This window comes from Anabas testudineus, chromosome 14, assembly GCF_900324465.2.
Source record: "Anabas testudineus chromosome 14, fAnaTes1.2, whole genome shotgun sequence".
NCBI classification, from domain to species: Eukaryota; Metazoa; Chordata; class Actinopteri; order Anabantiformes; family Anabantidae; genus Anabas; species Anabas testudineus.
In genome coordinates, this window is record NC_046623.1 from 15127451 (window position 1) to 15148871 (window position 21421).

At 39.2% G+C, this 21421-nt stretch overlaps 4 protein-coding genes across 7 annotated transcripts; 3 read left to right on the top strand and 1 right to left on the bottom strand.

The window, feature by feature from the left end:
- Positions 1-317: 317 nt before the first annotated feature.
- On the bottom strand, positions 318-4267 carry asl (argininosuccinate lyase). The gene is made up of 16 exons (XM_026373186.1): positions 4115-4267; positions 3736-3930; positions 3205-3288; positions 2860-2916; positions 2661-2758; positions 2488-2565; positions 2305-2382; positions 2175-2227; positions 1989-2051; positions 1750-1864; positions 1557-1641; positions 1403-1462; positions 1221-1304; positions 808-888; positions 571-677; positions 318-462 (listed from the first exon to the last, which is right to left on the bottom strand). The coding sequence occupies exons 1-16, from the start codon at positions 4127-4129 to the stop codon at positions 318-320; spliced, it is 1398 nt and encodes a 465-aa protein (XP_026228971.1). The 5' UTR covers positions 4130-4267.
- A 1354-nt stretch (positions 4268-5621) lies between these two features.
- On the top strand, positions 5622-9218 carry LOC113169108 (protein FAM111A-like). Of its 4 annotated transcripts, none has more exons than XM_026370264.1 (4): positions 5622-5722; positions 6020-6069; positions 6338-6442; positions 6734-9218. In XM_026370264.1, exons 3-4 carry the CDS (start codon positions 6395-6397, stop codon positions 8579-8581), a joined length of 1896 nt encoding a protein of 631 aa, XP_026226049.1. In that variant the 5' UTR covers positions 5622-5722; positions 6020-6069; positions 6338-6394; the 3' UTR covers positions 8582-9218. The 4 variants fall into 4 exon arrangements, with proteins under 4 accessions (XP_026226049.1, XP_026226052.1, XP_026226050.1 ...); XM_026370267.1 differs by having other exon boundaries at positions 6737-9218; XM_026370265.1 differs by having other exon boundaries at positions 5663-5722; positions 6024-6069.
- A 572-nt stretch (positions 9219-9790) lies between these two features.
- On the top strand, positions 9791-12772 carry crcp (calcitonin gene-related peptide-receptor component protein). Its single transcript, XM_026371260.1, has 6 exons — positions 9791-9840; positions 10363-10399; positions 10493-10591; positions 10673-10767; positions 10926-10983; positions 11531-12772. Exons 1-6 carry the CDS (start codon positions 9833-9835, stop codon positions 11675-11677), a joined length of 444 nt encoding a protein of 147 aa, XP_026227045.1. The 5' UTR covers positions 9791-9832; the 3' UTR covers positions 11678-12772.
- Positions 12773-13214: 442 nt separating this feature from the next.
- Positions 13215-21335, top strand: tpst1l (tyrosylprotein sulfotransferase 1, like). Its single transcript, XM_026371259.1, has 6 exons — positions 13215-13845; positions 16187-16913; positions 17349-17507; positions 17653-17906; positions 19918-20119; positions 20844-21335. The coding sequence occupies exons 2-6, from the start codon at positions 16506-16508 to the stop codon at positions 20877-20879; spliced, it is 1059 nt and encodes a 352-aa protein (XP_026227044.1). The 5' UTR covers positions 13215-13845; positions 16187-16505; the 3' UTR covers positions 20880-21335.
- Positions 21336-21421: the final 86 nt, after the last annotated feature.

Consider the following 21421-nt stretch of genomic DNA (forward strand, 5'->3'; position numbering starts at 1 on the left):
GTATGAAAGTGTGTCTCACTTTAGATAAAGATGCTCTTCTATCTTTGTTTTTCTGTAGCATTGAACAGCATCATTTTAAGTCTGTGTGGGCCTACAGAGGAAAATATCTGTTAGATACTTTGATGAAACCATGATGAATCAAGCTGTAAAAATGTTGTTTTAGTACTATATCTTTATTTTTGGCACCTATTTCACACTGGTCAGGTCTTCTGTAAAATTTAAGATCTGCGTGTGATGAACGGAAACATCCCTCGGTAACACATCGTACACGTAACATGTTGTATGTAAGTCAGAAGAAGACTCTTTGAAAGGCAAAGTCACTGTGCCTGTTTCTTAACCCAGTTCCTCAGGTGTTCAATTTGTGCAGTGACACTACTCTTGGCTGTGCCTCCAGCAGCACTATACTGCTCCACACTGCTCCTGTAGTTCCACACTGACGAGACATCGCTTTCGAACAGAGGGCTAAAATGACAAAAATAGAAATGTACATTTAAGGAAATGTTGAGATAAAATGTTTGGAAGAGGAATTGTTGAGAGAGATACTTGCAGGTGTGTGAGAAAGACAGTCACCTAATCACGCTCAGGTCTTCCACTGTGAGCTGATTCAGAGCAACGTTTTTCGATTCAGCTGCAAACACAGCTTTACCAGAGATGCCATGAGCCTCTCTGAACGGCACCTGCAACACAGAATAACACAGGGTTGCAGGGTTATGATGTCAAATCATAAACATACTGTAGCTATTGTCCTTACTATAACTACATACACAACATTTACACAGTAATTTGTCCACACTATCGTCTACTTACCCCCTTCCTCACAAGGTAGTAAGCCAGATCAGTAGCCAGCATGTCGGGACTAAGGGCTGCTTCCATTACACTCTGGTTGATCTGAAACACAGGAGCAATATCAACTAATGTAAAATCAGTTGTTGTTTTGTCTAAACCGTTTGTTCTTTCAGCATTATTTTTACAAAATCACATTACAAAAAACAATATTTAAACCTTCTAAAGCTTAAAAAAAGCACAAATGCAATGGAAATGCATCATTGTTTGCTGACACACTGAGCCCTTTTTCGTCTCTACTTAAAACCTCTACTATGATTTACTGTTTGCACCACTGAGAGAGATATTTCCAAAACCTGAGGAAAATTTTGCATCTAATATTGGTTTGTGTAGCAGCGTTTTTGTCCTTAAATTTAACACTTAATGAATTATCTCACCTTCAGAGTTGACATGACTCCAGTTGTCACCTGCAGCACAGCGTGAACCGTATCATAGCAGTCAAACATGGCCTCCTTGTCTTCCTGAAGAAGGGCCGAACAAAACACCATGAAATAACATCCAGAAATAAGTTAGTCCCATAAAAAGAGGGGGTTAAAAAAAAAAAAAAACACTTTCACACCTGCAGGTCCTTGTTGTACGTGCTGGGCAGGCCCTTCAGTGTCATCATGAATCCAGCACACTGAAATAAAGGCAAAACCAAAACTTGAGCCAAGGGAGTCACTTCAATAAAAATATAAGGAGATTTAAGTTTATCTTGTAGCTGGAGGTCTTACTCTGCCAAAAACACGACCTGCTTTACTCCTGATCAGCTCCAGACTGTCAGCATTCTTCTTCTGCGGCATCAGACTGCTGCCTGTGCTACATATACAAACAGATAAATACGTAAGTAAGTAAGTATGAGGTTTGGATAAAAAGCCCTTAAGACTCGTAAAAAGTTTCAGGATGACACAGGAAACAGAATCTGACCTGTAGGCGTCAGAGAGAGTGATGAAGGAGAACTCTTTTGTGCTGTACAGCATCAGGTCCTCAGCCATCTTGCTGAGATGGGTCAAACACAAGGAAGCCCAGAACAAGAACTCCACTAAAGAAACATGAGGACAGAAAAAACTCAGCACAGGCAAAAAGAAACTAATTAATTTTCATGTATGTAATTTTCACAGTTCTAATAATTTCTGCATGACAGCTGGAATTTGTGCTTTACATACCAACAAAGTCTCGTTGGCCTGTGGCGTCCATGCTGTTCAGACTGATACTATCAAACGCCAACTCTACACATACAGATGAAGAGAAACTGACATTTCAGTTTTTAAACCAATAAAACTGTTGTGTTATTGGGTTGTAGTGTTTAATATAAAATGTTGGTCTTGTTATTTATTAGCAAACCATCTGACCTTTCTGCAACAGCTCCCTGTCGATTTCAAGAGGTGTTCCTGCAATGGCCCCGCTGAAACAAGAATCATTCTTACTAAATGATCGTGTCTTGGTAGAAAGACATTGTCACACAGTGAGTTCACAGTGTACCTGCCCAGGGGTAGAACATTAACTCTTTTCCTGATCTCATTAAGCCGGTCCACATCTCTGCTCAGGGCGACAGCATGGCTGAAGAAGTATGTGGAAAGAGGAGCACACAGCTGACATGAACAACACGTCATCTAATGTAGAAGTGGAACATTCACTCTGTAGGTTTTGCATTAGAAAGGTCACCTCAGAATCCAGTGGCTCCATCTTATCGGCTGAGCTCGCTGCATGTGGGTGTAGCCAGGAAACAGGACATCAATTTCGCTGACGTTTAGAAAGAAGTGACACCACATGGCTGCTTTAGAAAGCATGCTTACAGGTTGACATGTGTTGCATGTGTCAGTGTGTGTTTATCTTACGCTGCAGCACGCTCCACCATGGTAGATACCAGCTGGAGGGCATTTTCTGTCAGGGTTGAGATGGCATCCCGCAGCCAGATTCTCATGTCAGTCACCACCTGGTCAATGAAAGAGTGAAGTCTCATGATAGAAGTAAATCAAAGGCTTCAATAACAAATAATAGTTCAGTTTTTATAGCTTTAATCACGTAAAGACAAACCTGGTCGTTTCTGCTCCTGCCAGTGTGAAGCTTCCCTGCAGCTGCACCAATAAGCTCCTGAAGAACAGGCAGTAAGAGGAGTAGAATAAAACATCAATCATCAATAATCACATCCATCTCCAGGTTGAAGGAACACAGTACATCTATAGCCCAGGGTTTTTCATCAGTTACTTTATATTAATATTCCAAAATGACAATGTCAGGAGGAGACCTCATTTTCACACATGGATTGTCCGCCACAGAGTCCAACCCTTAAACACACTGAGAATCTTTAGGGTGTCATATAGCCTATGGTACAGTACTCATTCCTGCATTGTTATGAACATCAAGTGAGCTATACCTCACCTTTAACCTGCGCTCATTGGCAGTATGAATGTCTTCATCTCCAGGTTTGATCACAAAAACACCTTTAGACCACTCATCACAAACCTGGGAAGAAGAAAAAAGCACATTATCACATAAAATCAACCCTAATAATAAGGATCTTCCTTATTATTTCACTACACTGAATAATTCTGACACGTAAGCTATGAATCAGAGGATTAATTAAGGGAGGTGCTAATGCTTTCAGTGAATCATAATGTGAGCGGGAACTTCTTGGAAGAGTCATAGACAACTGCTGTAAGTTATATTGACTATGATCTATTTATGCTTGTCATAAAGAAAAACATCAGGGTCGAGAGTGTACCCTGAAAACTGACCTTCCCATGTGGGTGTAATAATAACAGTGGTTTGGCAGCTGACAGGCGTCACATGATGACACAATTGTTCACTCAGCAAAATACAGAGGAATTCTGCACAGTGGCACATTTTCAGCTGCCATCTCACACATACACACACACAGCATTGTGTTAAAAGTGCAAGAGCTGTTTTAACCTGATCCATCCCCTGTAAAATCTGGTTCATCTCCACCGTGGTGACCAGTTTCGCCTTCTCCAGAGCTTTCACGTAAGCCTTGCTGCCTCGTATGTCAGCATCCCACATCCTCTGGTCATAAGCGATGGATGCGTTGAACCTCTCCATGATAGGATCCGTGTCCCCCACGAAGCGACCCCCCCAAAGTTTGCTTCCCTGACGAGACAGGAGAGAAGAAGTGTGCTCAAGATAAACATGGACCACGTCAAATGGAGCCAGGACAGATATAACACGGATAACGTGAGGAGGAGACAGTTTGCGGTTTGTTTTGTTTGCGACCAGCTGAGCGTTAAAACAACAACACGTGGATCATCTGCTCGCAGCTGAACCTTCAACCTACCTCCGCACTTGACATATTTATATCGACGCCGGCAGCTGGGACAGTTTTTGTCCGGTGAATTGTTTCGGCCGAGGGTCCAATAAACGCACACAACCCGGACTAAGCACCGGAGCCTGTGGTCATCCGCCGACAACGACACAGTTTGTGCCAAGCCCGTCGGTACCGCTTTAAAAGACGTCATCGAAGACGTCCCAGAAGAAACTCTTTACGTATTACGTATTCCTTACGTAGTCACGTCACCGGCACGTTCAATTAACTAATTTACTGTTCACATAGATAATGAGCAGGCTGATTCATGTAAACAAGAAGCCGTAGTTGTTTTGGTCGTTTTACATCTCTGTGGTTGTAATATAATTATTTTTTAACTCCTTTATCTCAAGATCGGACTCTAATAAAATAATTAGCCTATTATGTTATCAGGAAATAACAGACAGGAGCTGTAAAACTCTGAAATTATCTGCTCTAATGACTTAACTGCAGCACTATTACCCTCTCCATTTCCACGCTGTCCATAATTATCTCGGGAAAATGAAAGTCGTTTGATAATTAGATGATATATTATCTAATTTTCTTGATAAATCAATAACATGGTGACAAGATCAAATAAGCTTAATAATCTTGTGACAATTAAATAACTGATTCGTGATCCTGAGAAAACAGCTTTTAAAAAACAGTTGAAAGCACAGCTGCTTTGTTTTTAAAGTCCCTTTTTGCTTCTTGATGTCATTTAACACCTTCTTGTAGTTGTTTTTTTTGGCAGATTGTGCAAAGAAACTTTGCCTATACATTAAGAACTCGAGCAGTGCTGGGCATAAAAAAGTGGTCTCAGTAGTGAAAGTGCAGAGATTTTTCTAAGAAGTAGTGATTTCTTAGCATCAAATCATGACTAGATTGAAGGTTTCAAGGGGGCAATGTATGGCACTCAAACACACATTGAAGATGCTTAATCAGTTGTATCCAAAAGACATCAGGCAGCTCAGTAGTGACCACACCATCAGCAGAAGAAGAAAAACTAGACTAGATAATAGAAAAACAACTGGTCCTAAAACATATTCAATCGAAAAGAGGATTATGTAAATAACTTTATAGTGGGTAAAGGAAATCACATTAATGTGACTTTTACAGTATACAGTACTGTATACAGATATACAGTATATCTGCTAATACTGCACTACAGTACATATTCAGATGCAGATATTCTTGTATTGCATTCGACGTATAAAATTATCCGCTTAAAAATAGATGTGCAGTTTTTATGGAGCGCCTCACAGGTCTTATTAGAAAACATCTTAATGCAGACTTAATATCCGAGACCGTGGAACACATAATATATTCCACAAATAGAAGACAGTTAAAGAAGAAAGTAGAATGTGAAGGAATTAAACACGTGGATACTAAAAATCTTCTTTCATGACAGTGGAAAAGTTGTTATCAAAAATGATCATCTGTAGTTGACGTGACGGGAACTTAACACTTGGTGGCGCTGACGGTCTCTCGGCGGCACCGGAAGAAGAAGAAGAAGAAGAAGAAGAAGAAGAAGAAGAAGGATTTAAAAAGAGGCGCGCACTTCGAGCCAAAGTTAACCGTTAGCTGAAGTGTTTGTTTTCGGTAAGTTCCAGGTCAAACAACACATTAAATAGATATTTATCGGTTAAAATGCAACTGTGAAATATCAGTCGTTGTTCATGTTGAGTTTTATAACTGAATATTATCGAAAACACGTCGCTTTTAGTCTACGTGTTTTATCAACCGCTGAATAAAATGGCGTTTCCCTTATGGTTATTATTGGCATTTAACTACAGTTTACAAACCTCAACCACAGATTAATAAAGTTAATATCTCTGTGAGACATTTACCTGTTTCAATCCACGTTTGTACACTAACTCATAAGTGGATTTTCAACAGACAGATCCGCGTCTGGTGTTTGATTCTCGGAACAGATCTGCACCTACTCGGTACGTAGTTATACAGAGTTAAGGACCGTCTGCAAACTGTCATTCTGTCTATATTAATATAATATCTGAATAAATTTCACGTCCTGTGACATTTTCTACTTAGAATCTGTTCTTAAATGTACAGCTTCATATCTTAAAGAGAGCACACTCCTCTATAATCAGTATTAGTACTTTGCATATTTATAACTATATAATGAATGCAAAATTATTACTATTAATATTCCTTGTTTCTAACACGTTATAAATGAATCCCCCTGATTTCCTGTAGTTAAGTCATCACGTCCTTTCAGCATTTTTAAAACTGAGATACAGACCACACATAATAATGGAACCAGAGACCACAAATAATGGAGCGGTGGAGGGAACAGCAAAGGTGCAGATCTTTTTCCTCTCTTATGAAATATTTTATCTGACTCTATTATTTTTTATTGAATAAATACACAGAGAAAACACTTAAGAACAAGAACAACAACCTTTCTTTATCTTGTCTCAAGAAAAAAAAATCATTAATGCTATTCTGAAGAGTTTTATGTTGAGAAATAAAAACTGTGATAAAATACAGACTTGATATTTTCTTTTTCGTGATCTTAATTATCTTATGTTCTTCCTGTTGTAAGAGGACATTAAAATGATTTGACAAGTAAACATTTAATTTTCATTACAGCAGGAAAAGGTGGAGCCACATCTAACCCATTCTTTTGAATGGTGCCTCAGTGGCAAGAACCCCACATCTCTTACCTGTAACAAAGCTGGAACAGTTGAGGATGTGCTGAGACAAAGTTCACAGTTTAGAAGAACTGCAGAAAAGAACAAGAACAAAGAGCTTGTCATTGTGAGGAACGGGAGAGCCATCAGTTCACACTTTCCGTGCAGCTTACTTGGTAATGAACGTCTCACTGTCAAGTATGTTAAAGCTGGACAGAAGCAGAATCAACTCGGCCCTGTTCACCCCCACAAAAAGAGACCATCGGGTGAGCTTGTGATGTTTCATGTATTGGCAAGAGGAGGAAAAGGCGTAATGAAAATCATGAAAAATCCTGCAATAAAAACACAAGTTCAGGAAATTACTGTTTATGCATATAAAGGAGAGAAAGTGAAGCAAGCGCTAAGAAGAGATGGTCGTTTTCTGAACATCATCTTCAAAAAGAATTGTGTGATCTCTCATATCAGCAATGAAGTAAATACAGAAATGTCAAATCTGGTTGATGATCTTGGTGGTGAAACCTTCAAAATTATACTGCTTGATAAGTCCAGTCCAACAGAAAGTCAACCTGGTAGTCTTGATACCTACATGACAGAAAATGAATCTCAGATTTCTGGTGCTGATGAAAACCAAGATCCACAGCTGTCTAGCACAAATACATCAGCAAATGGCAACACACCAAAAAAGAAACCTGTTCAAAGTGATACTCATACATCTACACCAAGAGAAATATTAAGTCAAATACCTCACTTGAGTCAAATTCAGCGTCAACATTTGTTAAAAGAAATGAAAACTTCTTTTCAGCTGCTGTGTGTTGAGTATGGAAAGAATGCTCAGACATGCACAGAAGTGAAAACAATGAAAAAGCTGATGGATCTTAGTAGTTATGTTTGTCAGGTGAGAATAAACGGTAGGCCCGGTGGAAGTGGCTTTCTCCTTTTTGACAAGTTTGTCCTTACAAATGCACATGTTCTTAAGGACATTTATAATATGAATAGACATCAGCTTGATGAGAGGGTCACAGTAAATTTCTCTTATGAAAGTGTAGCGGGAGAACCGGAGTCAGGAGCAGACATGGAGGTGGAAGAGGTTGCCAGCTTTGAATACTGTCCAGATGAATCAGGGTACATGTATGACTGGGCTTTGCTAAGGCTCGGTACTGATCAGGCATTATCTCATGGTCTGTTGACTCATTTTGGATTCCTTCCCACAAGTGGTGGAATTTGTATTATTGGGCATCCTGATGGTGGTGTGAAAAAAATAGATTCATGTTTGATTGTTCCATTTGATGAGCGCAGCCAGGTTGTGGATAAGCATTACCGTAACAACCGAGTTCAAATAATCACTCAACGTTTCTTTGAAAGCGTGTCAGAATCTGTTAAACAAAACAGACAAGCTCTAACTTACGAGTCTTGTTTTTATTGTGGCTCATCAGGCTCTCCTGTCTTTGATAGGAACTGCAGAGTTATTGCAATGCATACAGGGGGATATAAGTACTCCAATGAAAAGGGTGAAGAACAGTCTGTTATAGAGTTTGGCTATCCTTTGTCTGACATTATTGAACACATGATTGTTCATGTGGTGCAAAGAAGACAATATGATGTGTTGAAGGCGTACCTTGCTTGTGAATATACCCACCAGCAAAACATAATGAACAATGTGAAGAAACTGGTTGATAGCAGAAACATCACAGCTTTTAAAAATATAATCAATAGCTCAGAGACTGAAAATGATGAGAGTTTGAAAAGGTTCTTTGAGTTCTTCTGTCAGAAAGAGGAACCTGTCCAGATGGAAATTGATGATCTGTAACTGAATAGTTAACGGTAACATTGACGAAAGAAGGCCAGTCGTGAACAACACAGATGTTATATACAGTATGCTTTCATATCTCAGGTTACCTTCGTTATTAAACACTGCAAAATGCAGCAATAATAATACTGTATTTTTTTATCATGTTTATTCAGCAACTGGCAAATTACTGTTCATGTATGTACGAAGAAACTAAGAGAATCAGGTCATTGTCAGCACATAAAGTCATGAGTTTTGCTATTATTGTCAGCTGATGTTGGTTTATCAGAAATATATGTGTCATCAGACAAGTTACATGTAATAGCAGTACACATTATACACTGCCTTTGCCTTATACCTTATACTTTGCCCTGTACAGTGTATGTTGCAAAAGTGTCTGCCAAATGACTAAATGTAAGTGTAAGAACAGTGAAACTGTATATTTTTGAACAAGTTATATTTTAGACACAAAGTCCATTTTACATGTTAAAGTGTCTGATTCAGAACCTATCTTTAAAATCATATTAGAGGAATCATTATACAAAATGTTAAATTCTTTCATATAAGTCTGGCTTTTATTTATTCTTTTAAACTTTTATTTTAATAAACTTTTAAAACAACTATGTGATAATGGATATTCCTTATTTTGGATTCATTCTGTTGTGTAGTCACTGTTTCTGAAAGTGTCACTTAAAAATTATAATGTTATTTTTTCATTGGATCTGTAACAAATGAATAATGATTGTTCAAAATAAAATACATATTTTTATCATATTTGAATAAAGGTTGTGTTTTTTAAAGAATTATTTTCTGTCTGCAGCATAAATGAGTGAATGACTGTTCATATGTGGTGCTCTGATTTGAGATGGTTTAGGCCTACAGCTAATGCTTGACATGCAGCTAAGATTTCATTACTCTATTTCATTTGTAATTGACAGATTTTTCATGCAGCAATTTTAATGTATTTAATGTTTAATGTATATTTGATGGAGTAGCCTCATCCCTCCTCCAACAAACTTACTAGTACAGGTAGTTAATAGTTTATTTGTAATTATTTATAACTAAATATCTCCAATAGCTTCCACCATATGGTTGTATTGTCTTTACTTGGAGCCCTAAAAAACGACATTCTTTAAATTACCAAGTCTGAAATAAGGGAAAGGTGAATTTACTTTATTTTAAAAGAGCTTGACTCCGGCGGAACGTTTGACGTGCTCTACATTTTCTACACGGACACTGTTATAAGACGGACCAAACCGAGGGCCTGGTGAAATGGAAGTGTAAGAAATGTTTAGAATTAACTCAGAAATGTTCATTATGTGTTCATTAATTGTTCGCTGTGTGTAGTTTATTTCAATTATAGAGAAACGTTTGTAGTTAAATGTAAAATAGACGTAACTTTGACGCCGTTTCCGGTTCGTTTTTTTGGGAAACGGGACTGAACTGTCAAATGTTCTTCTGATTAAAGGCGAAACGTTTGTACAATAATAATAAAAAACTCCAGCTGAAGATGAATAATCCCTTCGTAATTTACTTGTTATAGGGATTTAGCTGCAGTAAACGATTTTTCTTTGGTCAGTTTGTCGTGACGTACTTTTATTAAATAGAGGTGTGAGGTCTTTCCGGTCTTGAACAACAGTTCTTCTGGAGATTTACTCTGCATTGTCCCAGACTAACTTTTTGGGGACTGAACCAATTTTTTACAAGATTCCTTGTTTTTTTTTTTGTTTTTTTTTGTCTGTGTATGTTTGATGTTGCAGATGAACTTCTGTGCTTAAACTATCCTTTTTTTCTGCTTTCAGGAAAAATGCTAACGCTGCCATGCTCAGTAACTATGAGGTAGTATGTTTTGTCTGCATTCAAAGTTTTTGTTTTTTTTTACTCTTAACAATATGTTTTAAAAATGTGTTTTTTCTCACATCTCTTTCCAAGGTGTTTAAACTCCTAACGGACCTGAAGGAACAGAGAAAGGACAGCGGGAGGAACAAGCACAGTGTGGGGCAGCAGAACCTAAACACCATCATGTATGAGGTTGGCACACATCCTCTCTATCCTTTCACCATTTGTACTTTTACAAAGTGTGCCCACAGTTCCCTCTGCATTTTCACACAGACGCTGAAGTACCTGTCGAACACGTCGTGCAGCAGACAGAACCCAGAGATTGTCAAAGAGTTCCTCACCACCATGATGCCTCACAAACTCACAAAGTCAGTACAGTGTGACAAATACACAGAATTCATGTTTTTGTTTGGTAATTATCAAAATCATTAGTAATGCAGCATTTTTAAAGACACATGGTACTGTATGCTCTTCATGTTTTGTATATAGTGTGCACTGATGATATTTCTCTCCTCAATGTTATCAGGGCTGAGAAGCTGCAGTTGTTGAACCACAGGCCACAGACAGCAGTGGAAATTCAGCTAGTGAGTGTTTCACAGTAATTCTCATTAATTAATAATATTGTATGTTTTTTCTAGTTTGCTACTGGTTGTTTCTGTGTTATCTGCAGCTTTGCCATTTTCACTGAATTTGTTTATAATTAGGAAAGTACACATACACAAATTTTGTTTGTTGACTCATATTTGACTTCTTGGTTTCCAAAAATGTTTCACACAAGTTTCAGTTGTGTCTTGTAATTCTTTCTTTTTTTCAACACCCAGACTTACAAAACCACAAACTTCTGCTTGTTTTTCTGCAAAACAAACCCCATGCAAAAATATGCACCAAATTATGAATAAGGGAATGTGTGTGTGGCCAAAGCAAATTAATATTCAAATAATTTCTGATTCTGGTGAATTTAAGCTAAATGTTGACTAATTTTGCAAAATACCTGACTCTTTAGCTGCTGCAGCTACAGTTTTTACCCTAATGGTAACTGTGTCATGTTTTACCGTTTTCTCAAATACCAGCTGGCTGCTGGAGCCAGAAAAACACTCGTAAATGTGACCTCAATTGTCTGTTTGCTTGCAGATGGTAGAAGAGAGTGAAGAGCGATTAACAGAGGAGCAGATTGAGGAGCTCATCCAGACAGTCGCAGATGTCCTACCTGGTGACCCAGAGCAGGAAAATTCAGCTCCAGCAGATGCAGAGATGGATGAAGCTAGTGAACAGTCGTGACAGGCCACAAATTACCCTCAGGTGGTAAATTGGAGTGACAGCCAGGACCAAACTGGGTGTTTATACCTGTGCCGTTTTGCATCTCTGCTTGGTCAGAACAACAATGCACAGTGGCTGTCTGGCCACGACTAAGAAAACCTTGTTATTTCTAAAATGCCTCATTTAATGATTCACATCATGGTGAATCATTTCATGACTGCAGGAAGATGAACAGATTATGACCTTTCTGTCTGTACAGACAACTGGAGACATAAGTACAGTTTTGGAACTGAATTTGACTTGTTTTGCATGTGACTTACTTAATTTGTATTTCACATCAGATAATGTTAATGGAAAAAAGGGGCTACTGTTAACTTGGTATATTTTTAGTTTCTGACTCAGTGTTAGTCACATTTCTATCACGATGCATAGAAATAAGGGTTTTTGCTGTTGTATTCTCTCTGTACTCTCTGCCAGTCATGCAATTAAACTTGCATTGTCAGACAGTATTATTAGAGTGGCTGTGTAATGGCAAAGCAAAGGCAGTAACTACCAAGAGGTGATTGTTGTCTCTTATTCATATAAGGAAATGTTGTTTTGAAGCAGAGTGCTCTTTTTTTTTTTTTTTTGTAGTAACCTAACAAGTGAGTTGTGTCTGCAGCTTGTTGTCACTTTGATCAATGTGGTCAGTAAACAGGAAAGTTACCTCTACAGCATGCTCGTTCCAAAAACAAGACATTAAAAATACAGACGTGTGGTTCACGTATAACATGATGTGAAAGACTGTAAAGAACAGGTTCTAAATTAAGACTATAATCTGCCTCATTCTCATTTCTCAGTCACCAGATAGTGGTGTCATCTTCACCTACAGAAAACATCTTCAGTCCTCTGCATCATCCAGTAGATCAGTAAGTGGAGCCTAAATGCAGAAAGCAAAGTGTGATGCCATAAGCACAACACATTATTTTGAGGACTGGTTTCTCTAACCACTCAGACGTTACATAGGATGTAAACTGCAGACCAATACATAAACACACATTCTTCAACTAAAGGCTGTGGATATGCGTGTGTTTGGTATGATGGGATGTTGTGAAACTTCAACTAATGTGCTGGTACCATTTATTTTTTGGCTTCCTGTTGATGTGTCACATCTCTTTCCTGTTTTAGTTAGCACCTTGCCATGGCACGATACCGAGCCAAAGTGATGTGTCACTGATACTGATTTATTTTTCTTTTTTGTACCAGCACGAAATAACCCCTAAACAGGTGAGCTGGTGAATTACATAAACATTTTATGTGATCATATTGGTGAATACAGTCCTCAATATTGCTGCATTGACACACTGACTCTAAATTTGTGTGAATTTTGCTGGCTTAACTTTGTATCATATTATTTTTTATATTTTGTAGTGTAACTGATTAAATATAATTTTCTACATTACCAGTAAGCTATGTATAATCACATAATACATTAGTTCATTTGGGTTTGTTTGTTTTAGAGTCGAAGTAGGTAGTAACTAAAACATTTAAATAAATAAAGTGGGGTTAAATAGCAAAGTAGCAAGAAAAACTACAGTAAGAAACTACAGAAGATGAATTGTTGTGTCACTTATTCATAATTTACAGACTTACCAATGTAATCTGGTCACCTTTGGGCCTCCACAGAGGCCACAGTCTATCATGCACACCCATGGCACACTAATCAAAATCTGTTTAACTAATGAAAACGGGGTAAATGAAATGAAGCAGGTCTACCCTGCACTAAATCCCACACTGTGATTGCATTTCCCCTGTGGGCTTTTCACTCTCAGCATACAAATCGATGAGCTCAAGTGATTTGAGCCTTGCTCTGTTGCTGCGGCGGAATAGTCCTTTAACTCGTCCACCAATAGGAGTCGTCCAAGCAGATGCGTTTTAGAATTCAGAACGTTCATCGACCAATCGGCGCTCGGCTTTCTCCGCCTGTGGGCGCTCGTGCTCGCTTTTCTCTCCTTAAATAGAAACAGCTCCAGTTCACACGGAGCAAAGTTGCGTTTGGAGCCGACGGAGGAGCGCGTAATGTGGTGTTTATTTTAATATTTAACCGTGTCGACAACAGCATTGTTACACAGTCTCTACACTGATGTGTCTGTGAGGCTGGTCGTCCCAGGTTCATGTGTTTTTTTCCCCTTCGGATTTCGCAGACGCTGGTGAGTGAACACCATTTTACGCGTGTTTATCTAGCGACTGCACAACTAGTGTGTTTTTATCAGGTGAATGTGGTGAACGGGGCTCAGGCGGGCGGTGAGGTGGTTGTGGTGAGCTGGGAGAAGGTGGCCGCTGGTCTGTCACGGTGCATTTGACTGATTTCAGGTCAGTCACCTGGTGGCTGCCTCGGGTGCATCATCAGGGAAGGCCAGATGTTTGTGGCTGCAGGGCCCGGGCTTTGCAGCTCCATGATAATCCTATTTCTGCACACGCCACTGGCAGCGATGATTGCTTTGACCTGTTTAAGATATTTCCACCCATATGCACCTTTTTTATTTTATGCAACGCGGCGAAAAAAACTGCAGCAGTTCCTCTTGAAAACGCAGCAGCTTTTAGTCATTGCGGCACGAAGACACAGCCAGAATTACACATGCATAAATGTATAAGCAACACATAAAGTAATTGTTCAGTGAGGAGCAGAATTAAGTAGAATGTGGAAGTTTCTATCCCCTCAAAGTTTCCCTTGTTAGACAGGAAGTCGGTGTCAGAGCTCCCTCCTGTGAGAAACAAGGAAACCTCAGGTTTCTTAACAACCTACTGCGTAAAAATGTCACCACTGTGCACCTAGGTCACCACAAAACCTGTGAAACACAGCAATGAACACACTGCATGTTATAATGAAGAGGTTGCACTACCTGTTTACACTGTTAATTTCAGATTTCTTTTGCCATTTAAGGGAAACTGTCATTGTATCATAAAATAAAGAGAACAAGAAAAGGTCATGCAAAAAAAACAGGCACATAAAACCCCAGCAGAGTCATAAATTCAAATGGAACAGTTCAAGTAAGCAGCAGCAGGCATACAGTTGTTGTTAACTGTTAAGGAAGTGACACTGACTTTTAATGTTCTGCTGTTCTGTCTGTTTCTTGTCACAGTTGTTATCTATAGACTCTTTCTGCTCATCATAGTCTTGTTTGTACTCTGTGAGGGAACACAGTGGGCTTTTCAAGGTCAGTGCCCACATTATTCAGAATATCTATCCCCTGCCCACCAACATTATATCTAAATCTACCAAGGTCTAAAAAGATAAATGAGATGTATTGAGATTGCTTAGTATATTCAACCAGTTTGGGTTATGTGATTGGGCAGACAGAAAATTGTTAGTTGCATGAGAGAGTGAATGATGCGAATGTTTTTGGTTTTTATTATAATTTGGGGGAATTAGTACTTAAATCTGTTGAGACTTATCTTAAACCACTGGCCTAATTCTTTGCAAACTCCAAGTGGCTTAATCTTTGGATGGAAATGCATTAGAATTACATGTAAAGCTTGTGGATACCACTGGACTTAGCATGGCTTAAGGGAACCTCTAAGTATCCCAGTCGGGTCATACTCTCACTTCAGTATGTACACTTACAATGTAATGTAGTCCAATACAGCAGTTGTAATTTCTCAGTTTTTGTGGAAATTACTAGAAAAAGGTGAAAATTATTCTGTGGATATTGAGGCAGTGGCCAGAGAGCCAGTGTGTGCATTTCCAGCTTTGATCTTTGGACTGGGTTTTACAGGCAGACTATTCCAGTACAGGGAACGCGTTCCCCACGTGGCGTACAGATGTGAGGATTCCTACATGTATAGTCTGAACAAAAATAAAACCAAAACACCAGAGAAACGGGCATATTCTAAATGTGCAAGAAGTAAAGCATGAATTTGTTTGGCTTTAAAAGGAATATAGATGGGTGTAGAATTAGCTGAATTGTGGGTTGTAGTTTTTGTGCTATTAAGAAGAGTTTAGCGTGTAATTATGAAACCGTAGACACATTGCAGAAGGAAAAGAGGGAAGTTGCAGGACATCTTGCTTAGTCAATAGTAATCTGATCTTAAATAAATTGCTTTGCATTTCAGCTTGTCAGAAACTGTCAGTGAGAATATAAACATGAGGAAGCAGTAATTAGTGGCTTTAGATGTACTGCGTGAGAGAGTGTCTGTGTTGTGTGCCATGGTGAACTTTGATATGGCTTAACAGTTAATGGCTCCCTAGAGGAAAAATGCAAAATAGCTGCTTTGAGGACAGAAAACTGGATGCATTTCAGCCCCTGAAAGTGTCCGCAAGTGTTCTTGGCAAAACAACCCAGCGGCCACCATCACACCCTGGTTGCTGATAACAGCTCGCTCTTGCAGTGGCTAATGTTACTCATTGAATGGAAATTAAGAATATGATGATTTGTTTTTTTGTTACTCAGTGGTAAAATCTGTCTCTACTGCAGTAGAATTCACAGTCCTTGATGTATGATGATTCTGGTGCAGTTCCTACTGAGCTGTATATGTCCTTTTCATGTTTAGGTACTGTAAGAACAATGCATAAGAGATATGGGTGGCTGTGGAGCGCAGCAGGCCTGGATCCGGCCTTCCTTCACCAGAGCTGAGGAAATGCAGAGGAGTGAACAGTCTCCATAGTCCACACCTGAATATTACACCCAGGCTGCACCATCCTGGCCTCCATCAGACCTTATTCAGCATCATTTCAGACATTTTTCTAGCACTTGTCTTCGTCCGCCTGGCTGCCAAACTGATTAAATCCCTTCCTATCAACTACAAGTTTCCTCATGCACCCCTGACTATTAATTAATCTTCTGCTGACTCCTAAACATACCCAGCAGCCATGAGAACCAGCAGATCGAGCCTGCTGCTGGGCTGCGTGCTCCTGTGCTCCCTCTCCCTGCTCTACCTGGGCATGAGTGGGACAGGGTGCCCTCCAAAAAGCCATCGATACCGATGGATGGAGCTCAACTTGGGCTTAGCCAATCAGAGCTTATCATTCCCTGATAATTTCCCTGAAGACACACCGCTCATCTTCATTGGAGGCTTTCCCAGGAGCGGCACCACACTGATGCGTGCCATGCTGGATGCCCATAATGCTGTGCGGTGTGGAGAAGAGACCAGAGTCATTCCCCGCCTCTTGGCAATGCGGGCCACCTGGAGCCGTTCCGTTAAGGAGAGGATACGATTGGACGAGGCAGGCGTCACTGATCAGGTGTTGGATTCAGCTGTAAGAGCGTTCCTGTTAGAGGTGAGCTGCAGTCTGCTGAATGTCTGCCTGTTAAATAAGTTAAACCTGTCAGTTGGCAAGCTTAGCATGAAGATCCTACTAACACTTTACATTTATTTTGCAGATATTATTAATACTTTATATTTTCTATTGGACAGAGAAAATAAGCTTTTTTCCTAAGATGCCCAACTATTGCTTTTAACATGGTTACCAGTATAAAACAGTATGCTGGGTACTTCCTGTCTAGTTTAAAATATTCAGTTCCTCTTTTATATTTATATATATATATATATATATATATATATACACGTGTTCATCTATATTATAAAGGAGTCAAAATAATATTCGGTATCTCATTATGAAGATGAAAAATGGTTTTATTCTAAGCAATTAAGCCAGAGAGTTTGCATTTAACTAGGTATTTTTTTGTTGAAATCTTCACTGTATGTGTTACAGGTGATAGTTGGCCACGGGGAGCCTGCACCTCGTCTTTGCAACAAGGACCCGTTCGCCTTGAAGTCTCTTTCTTACCTGGCACGCATCTTCCCTAAAGCCAAGTTTGTGCTTATGCTACGAGATGGTCGAGCAGCTGTCCATTCTATGATATCGCGCAAGGTAGGCTTTTTGTTCATGTTTTAGCATGACTGCAGCAGACTTCTTTTCAGACAGGCACTGGACTGTTGCCACATTGTGACCCATTTCTGTGATTACTCTCTGCTGTGATTGGTCTTTTCTGTTTATCTGATGACTCTATTTACAGGTGACCATCTCTGGCTTCGACCTGAACAGCTACAGGGACTGTCTGACCAAGTGGAGCAGTGCAGTGGAGACCATGTTCAGCCAGTGCCAGGCAGCTGGTGGGAACAGATGCCTTCCGGTCCGTTACGAGCAGCTTGTCCTTCACCCAGAGGAGGAAATGAGAAAGTTGCTTCACTTCCTAGACCTGCAATGGGACCCATCAGTGCTGCACCATGAACAGTTGATTGGAAAGGCCGGTGGTGTGTCTCTGTCCAAGTAAGTACTTAAAAGGTGGCTACACCAAAATCACTGGAAGATCCTCCATGTTTAAATGTTGCTAATTCTCAGAAAAGTTAAAGGAAACCTTGGTGTGATGAATCATCTAAGGTTTAATTCATGCTAGCACGGAGAGGCATTGTCAGTGTTCTCTGACAGTGATTTCCAAACGCACTCAGATGTTAAGCTTTCATCATTACAGTGTTTACTGCACATTGAGGCAGCAGCAGTCGTTTGATAGAAACTTCAACACACCCACACTCTTACTATAAATCTCTCAGGCAATTACTTTGTTCATACAAGGGCTCAAAAGGAAATGACATGGGCTAGAGAGCAAGCAGGTTAAGTCCATTTGTCTGGTCCAACTGCTTTGCACATTTGTATTCTCACATACAACGTCTCTAAGTAATGTTTAAATAAGTTAAAGGTCGCAGCCCATGTCTGAAAACAGCTTTAGACCGTCTTTTAGGCAATAAACACTGCCTGTTTATTCATCTTAGCCTACTTCTAGACAATATAACATTAAACCCACTGTGTGTGACTCGTGTTAAACATTCTTCTGGACAATAAACCTCTGTATGACCTAATAAGTACAGTTCCACTCATTTTATCACCACACAGGCAGTCATCTTCCTGTCTACGTTCATAAACATTACCACACAGCTATGCACACTCATGTCTCGGAGCTTATACGGCTTGTTTTCATTCCACACAACCCTGAAAGGTATTTAGTCAAACAGGTGGTTTTGCTTTTGGCTTGAGTGCTGGGGTTTTCAGATATATATATCCTTTTTGAAACTTGCTTTTAAACTTTTCAAATCGTTGAAATCTATTTCCTAGGCCACTGCCACATCTGCTTTGTTGGAGGTTTTAATGATAGGCATTTTAAAAACCTTTGCACAGTAAACTGGAATTGTTTGCATGACTAAATACCCACAAGCGTTAAGAATTATAGTGTAGGTCCTAGGATATCTTCAAATGTCTGAAATGATATTATCCTTATTTTAGGCCTGAGCATGTTTGTCTTTAGTTCTTGAGGCCTTTTATTTTTGCATTCTCTTTTTAGAGTTATGCAACATGCAACACATGTTACCCACATTTAGAAAATGTTAAAAAATAAAATGCAAAGTAATACACTGCTGTTTTATAAATATGAAGACTTGAACATCAAAATAAACCAATTTTATTACTAATTCTCCAGATCAGTGCCATGAAACGTTTGTAACCAAAAGACCATCTTGAAACAGTGTAATAGTTATTTTTACGGTTCCAGTCTCTTCATTGAACTGGTTTTGTGGCAGATTCGAACACAACATGTACTTGGCCACACTGAGCCACCAGGATGTCTGAGTTCAGCCAGAGTTTTCATGTGAAGCAGCCAAACCCTTCAGGGTCAAGTAAAGCTTTCAGACTTCTCTCAGTAGATGTTGTGTTTGTGGTGCTCCACTTTTTTGTTTGTGATTGAAGTGGATCTCTTTGCATGGCAGACTCTGGGGATTTGGTGGGAATCTGGCCGCTTCATTCACTCATGCAAAACCCAAACCTGGCTTGTTTTTGAAGGAATTAGGCCGCATTCTGATAGAATTAGCTTCCTTATTTATTATTGGTTATGCAACAGTTGGTGCAATATTAGTCAGACAGATGTTTTATAGCCTTGTCAGAAATGTAAATTATCACAAATTGTGGCATGTTGTGGTTCTAAATCATGTGCATTTATGTATTGATGGGTGAACATGTCGAACGTATGAATAACTGAAAACAAACTGAAATGCAACACACTAAGCATTTTCTTTTCTTTATACATTTACTGTATCAGAATAGATTAAAAATGTTAATTATCATTAAGCTTTTGTGTCTTTAACAAATCTTTTTTATGATTTTAATTAACACATTCATAATTTGATCTAACTCGTGCACTTTAAATCCTTTTTTGTGGCCAGTGGCAAATATTATTTTTGCCCTTTCATATAAAACCTACTCAAACTGAGCTTGTGTTTGACACTGTGTGCAGAGTTGAGCGTTCAACGGACCAGGTGATGAAGCCAGTGAACACAGATGCCCTCTCTAAGTGGGTGGGAAACATTCCCCCGGACGTGATAAGCGAAATGGCTGAAATCGCCCCCATGCTGGCTCGTCTGGGCTACAACCCTCATGCCAACCCTCCAGACTACACAAAACCAGAGCAAAAGGTCTCTTCACACACCTACTCTCAGGTAAAAAAACAGGAAGAAGTAAATACATTATTTTAGAACACTGATAAAATACAAGCAAGGAGCTTTAAACTCCATGAATTTATAATAAGTTCGTATTTTTTCCAACTCATTGCTTTTTTTGTCCAAATAGCCAGTTAAATCCAACAGTTAATTAGTCGACAATTATTTCATTAGTTTAAACACTTCAAGGGGTTCCCACATATCCAAAAATGTTTTGTTAAAAGGATAATAAAGGGTTCAAATTTCTATTTTAAATGGTTAGGTTCCTGGCACTCTGGCATACACACAATGTTCAGTATTCTCTCAAAGCCTCTAAATGGTCTTAGTCACTGTGTTAAGAGGCATCAGTTCCTAAAAACTCAGCTATCTCCTGAACAACCTCCCAGCGGCATTTTGATTTGTGTACATTCGTGGTGATGTTGTGAATGTCAGTCCTACTTGGTGACTTTTGGATTTGCTTTGTCCACTCTCACTACTTCTGCAGCCTTCATGTGATCTCTGTAGAAACTAATATTGATGCCTCTCTGATTCTTTAGAATCTGAAACAATGGAGGAAAAAAAGCACCTGAAACTGCTGCTTTGCACTTTGAAAACTACATTTGTTTAAATAGGAATATTACTTTTAGGAAGAGGAATTATTCAGCTTTAGATTAAGTGATGGACAACAGTTGGGATTTATTTTCCATCTCCAGTAATGTGTGAATATTGTCTTTTTTTTCCACAGAGTTTGAAAGCAACAGATACTCAACATCCTAGTTAAGAGAGGAAAATGGGATGAACCCCCTCTTCGTTGGTCCACAATATGTATGCACCTTAAACACAGACTTCCAGTTTTGTGGTGATTATACCACAAAGGAACGTTTTTGTGTCTCGTGTATTTTTTTGAATAATTTCTAAAACTTGAGCATGGTGTTCACGTCTGTACACAAGTGGAGTGACTCATCAGGTGGTTTTGGGGTTTAAAATGTCAACATATACTTCGTATGTGGACTGGCTGCACAGGGAAGTTTGCTGCTTCTTACCCCCCAACATTTCCTCTGTGCTGACAGTCCACAGTTACACTGCATTTTAACACATCCTCTCACCTCATACCTGGAAGTATTACAACATGTATATGAGTTGTTATGACTTCACCACAACTGTGAATGTGTCTTTGAACAAATGTTGTCCATGAAGCATAATGACTGTATATTTTTGAAGATGTATGTTTATTTTCGTAATAAATTATTTTGCTGTTGACCATGCATTCAGGAATTTGAAAGTTGTTTATCATTAATTGAAGATTTGTAATTGTTGTTGGAA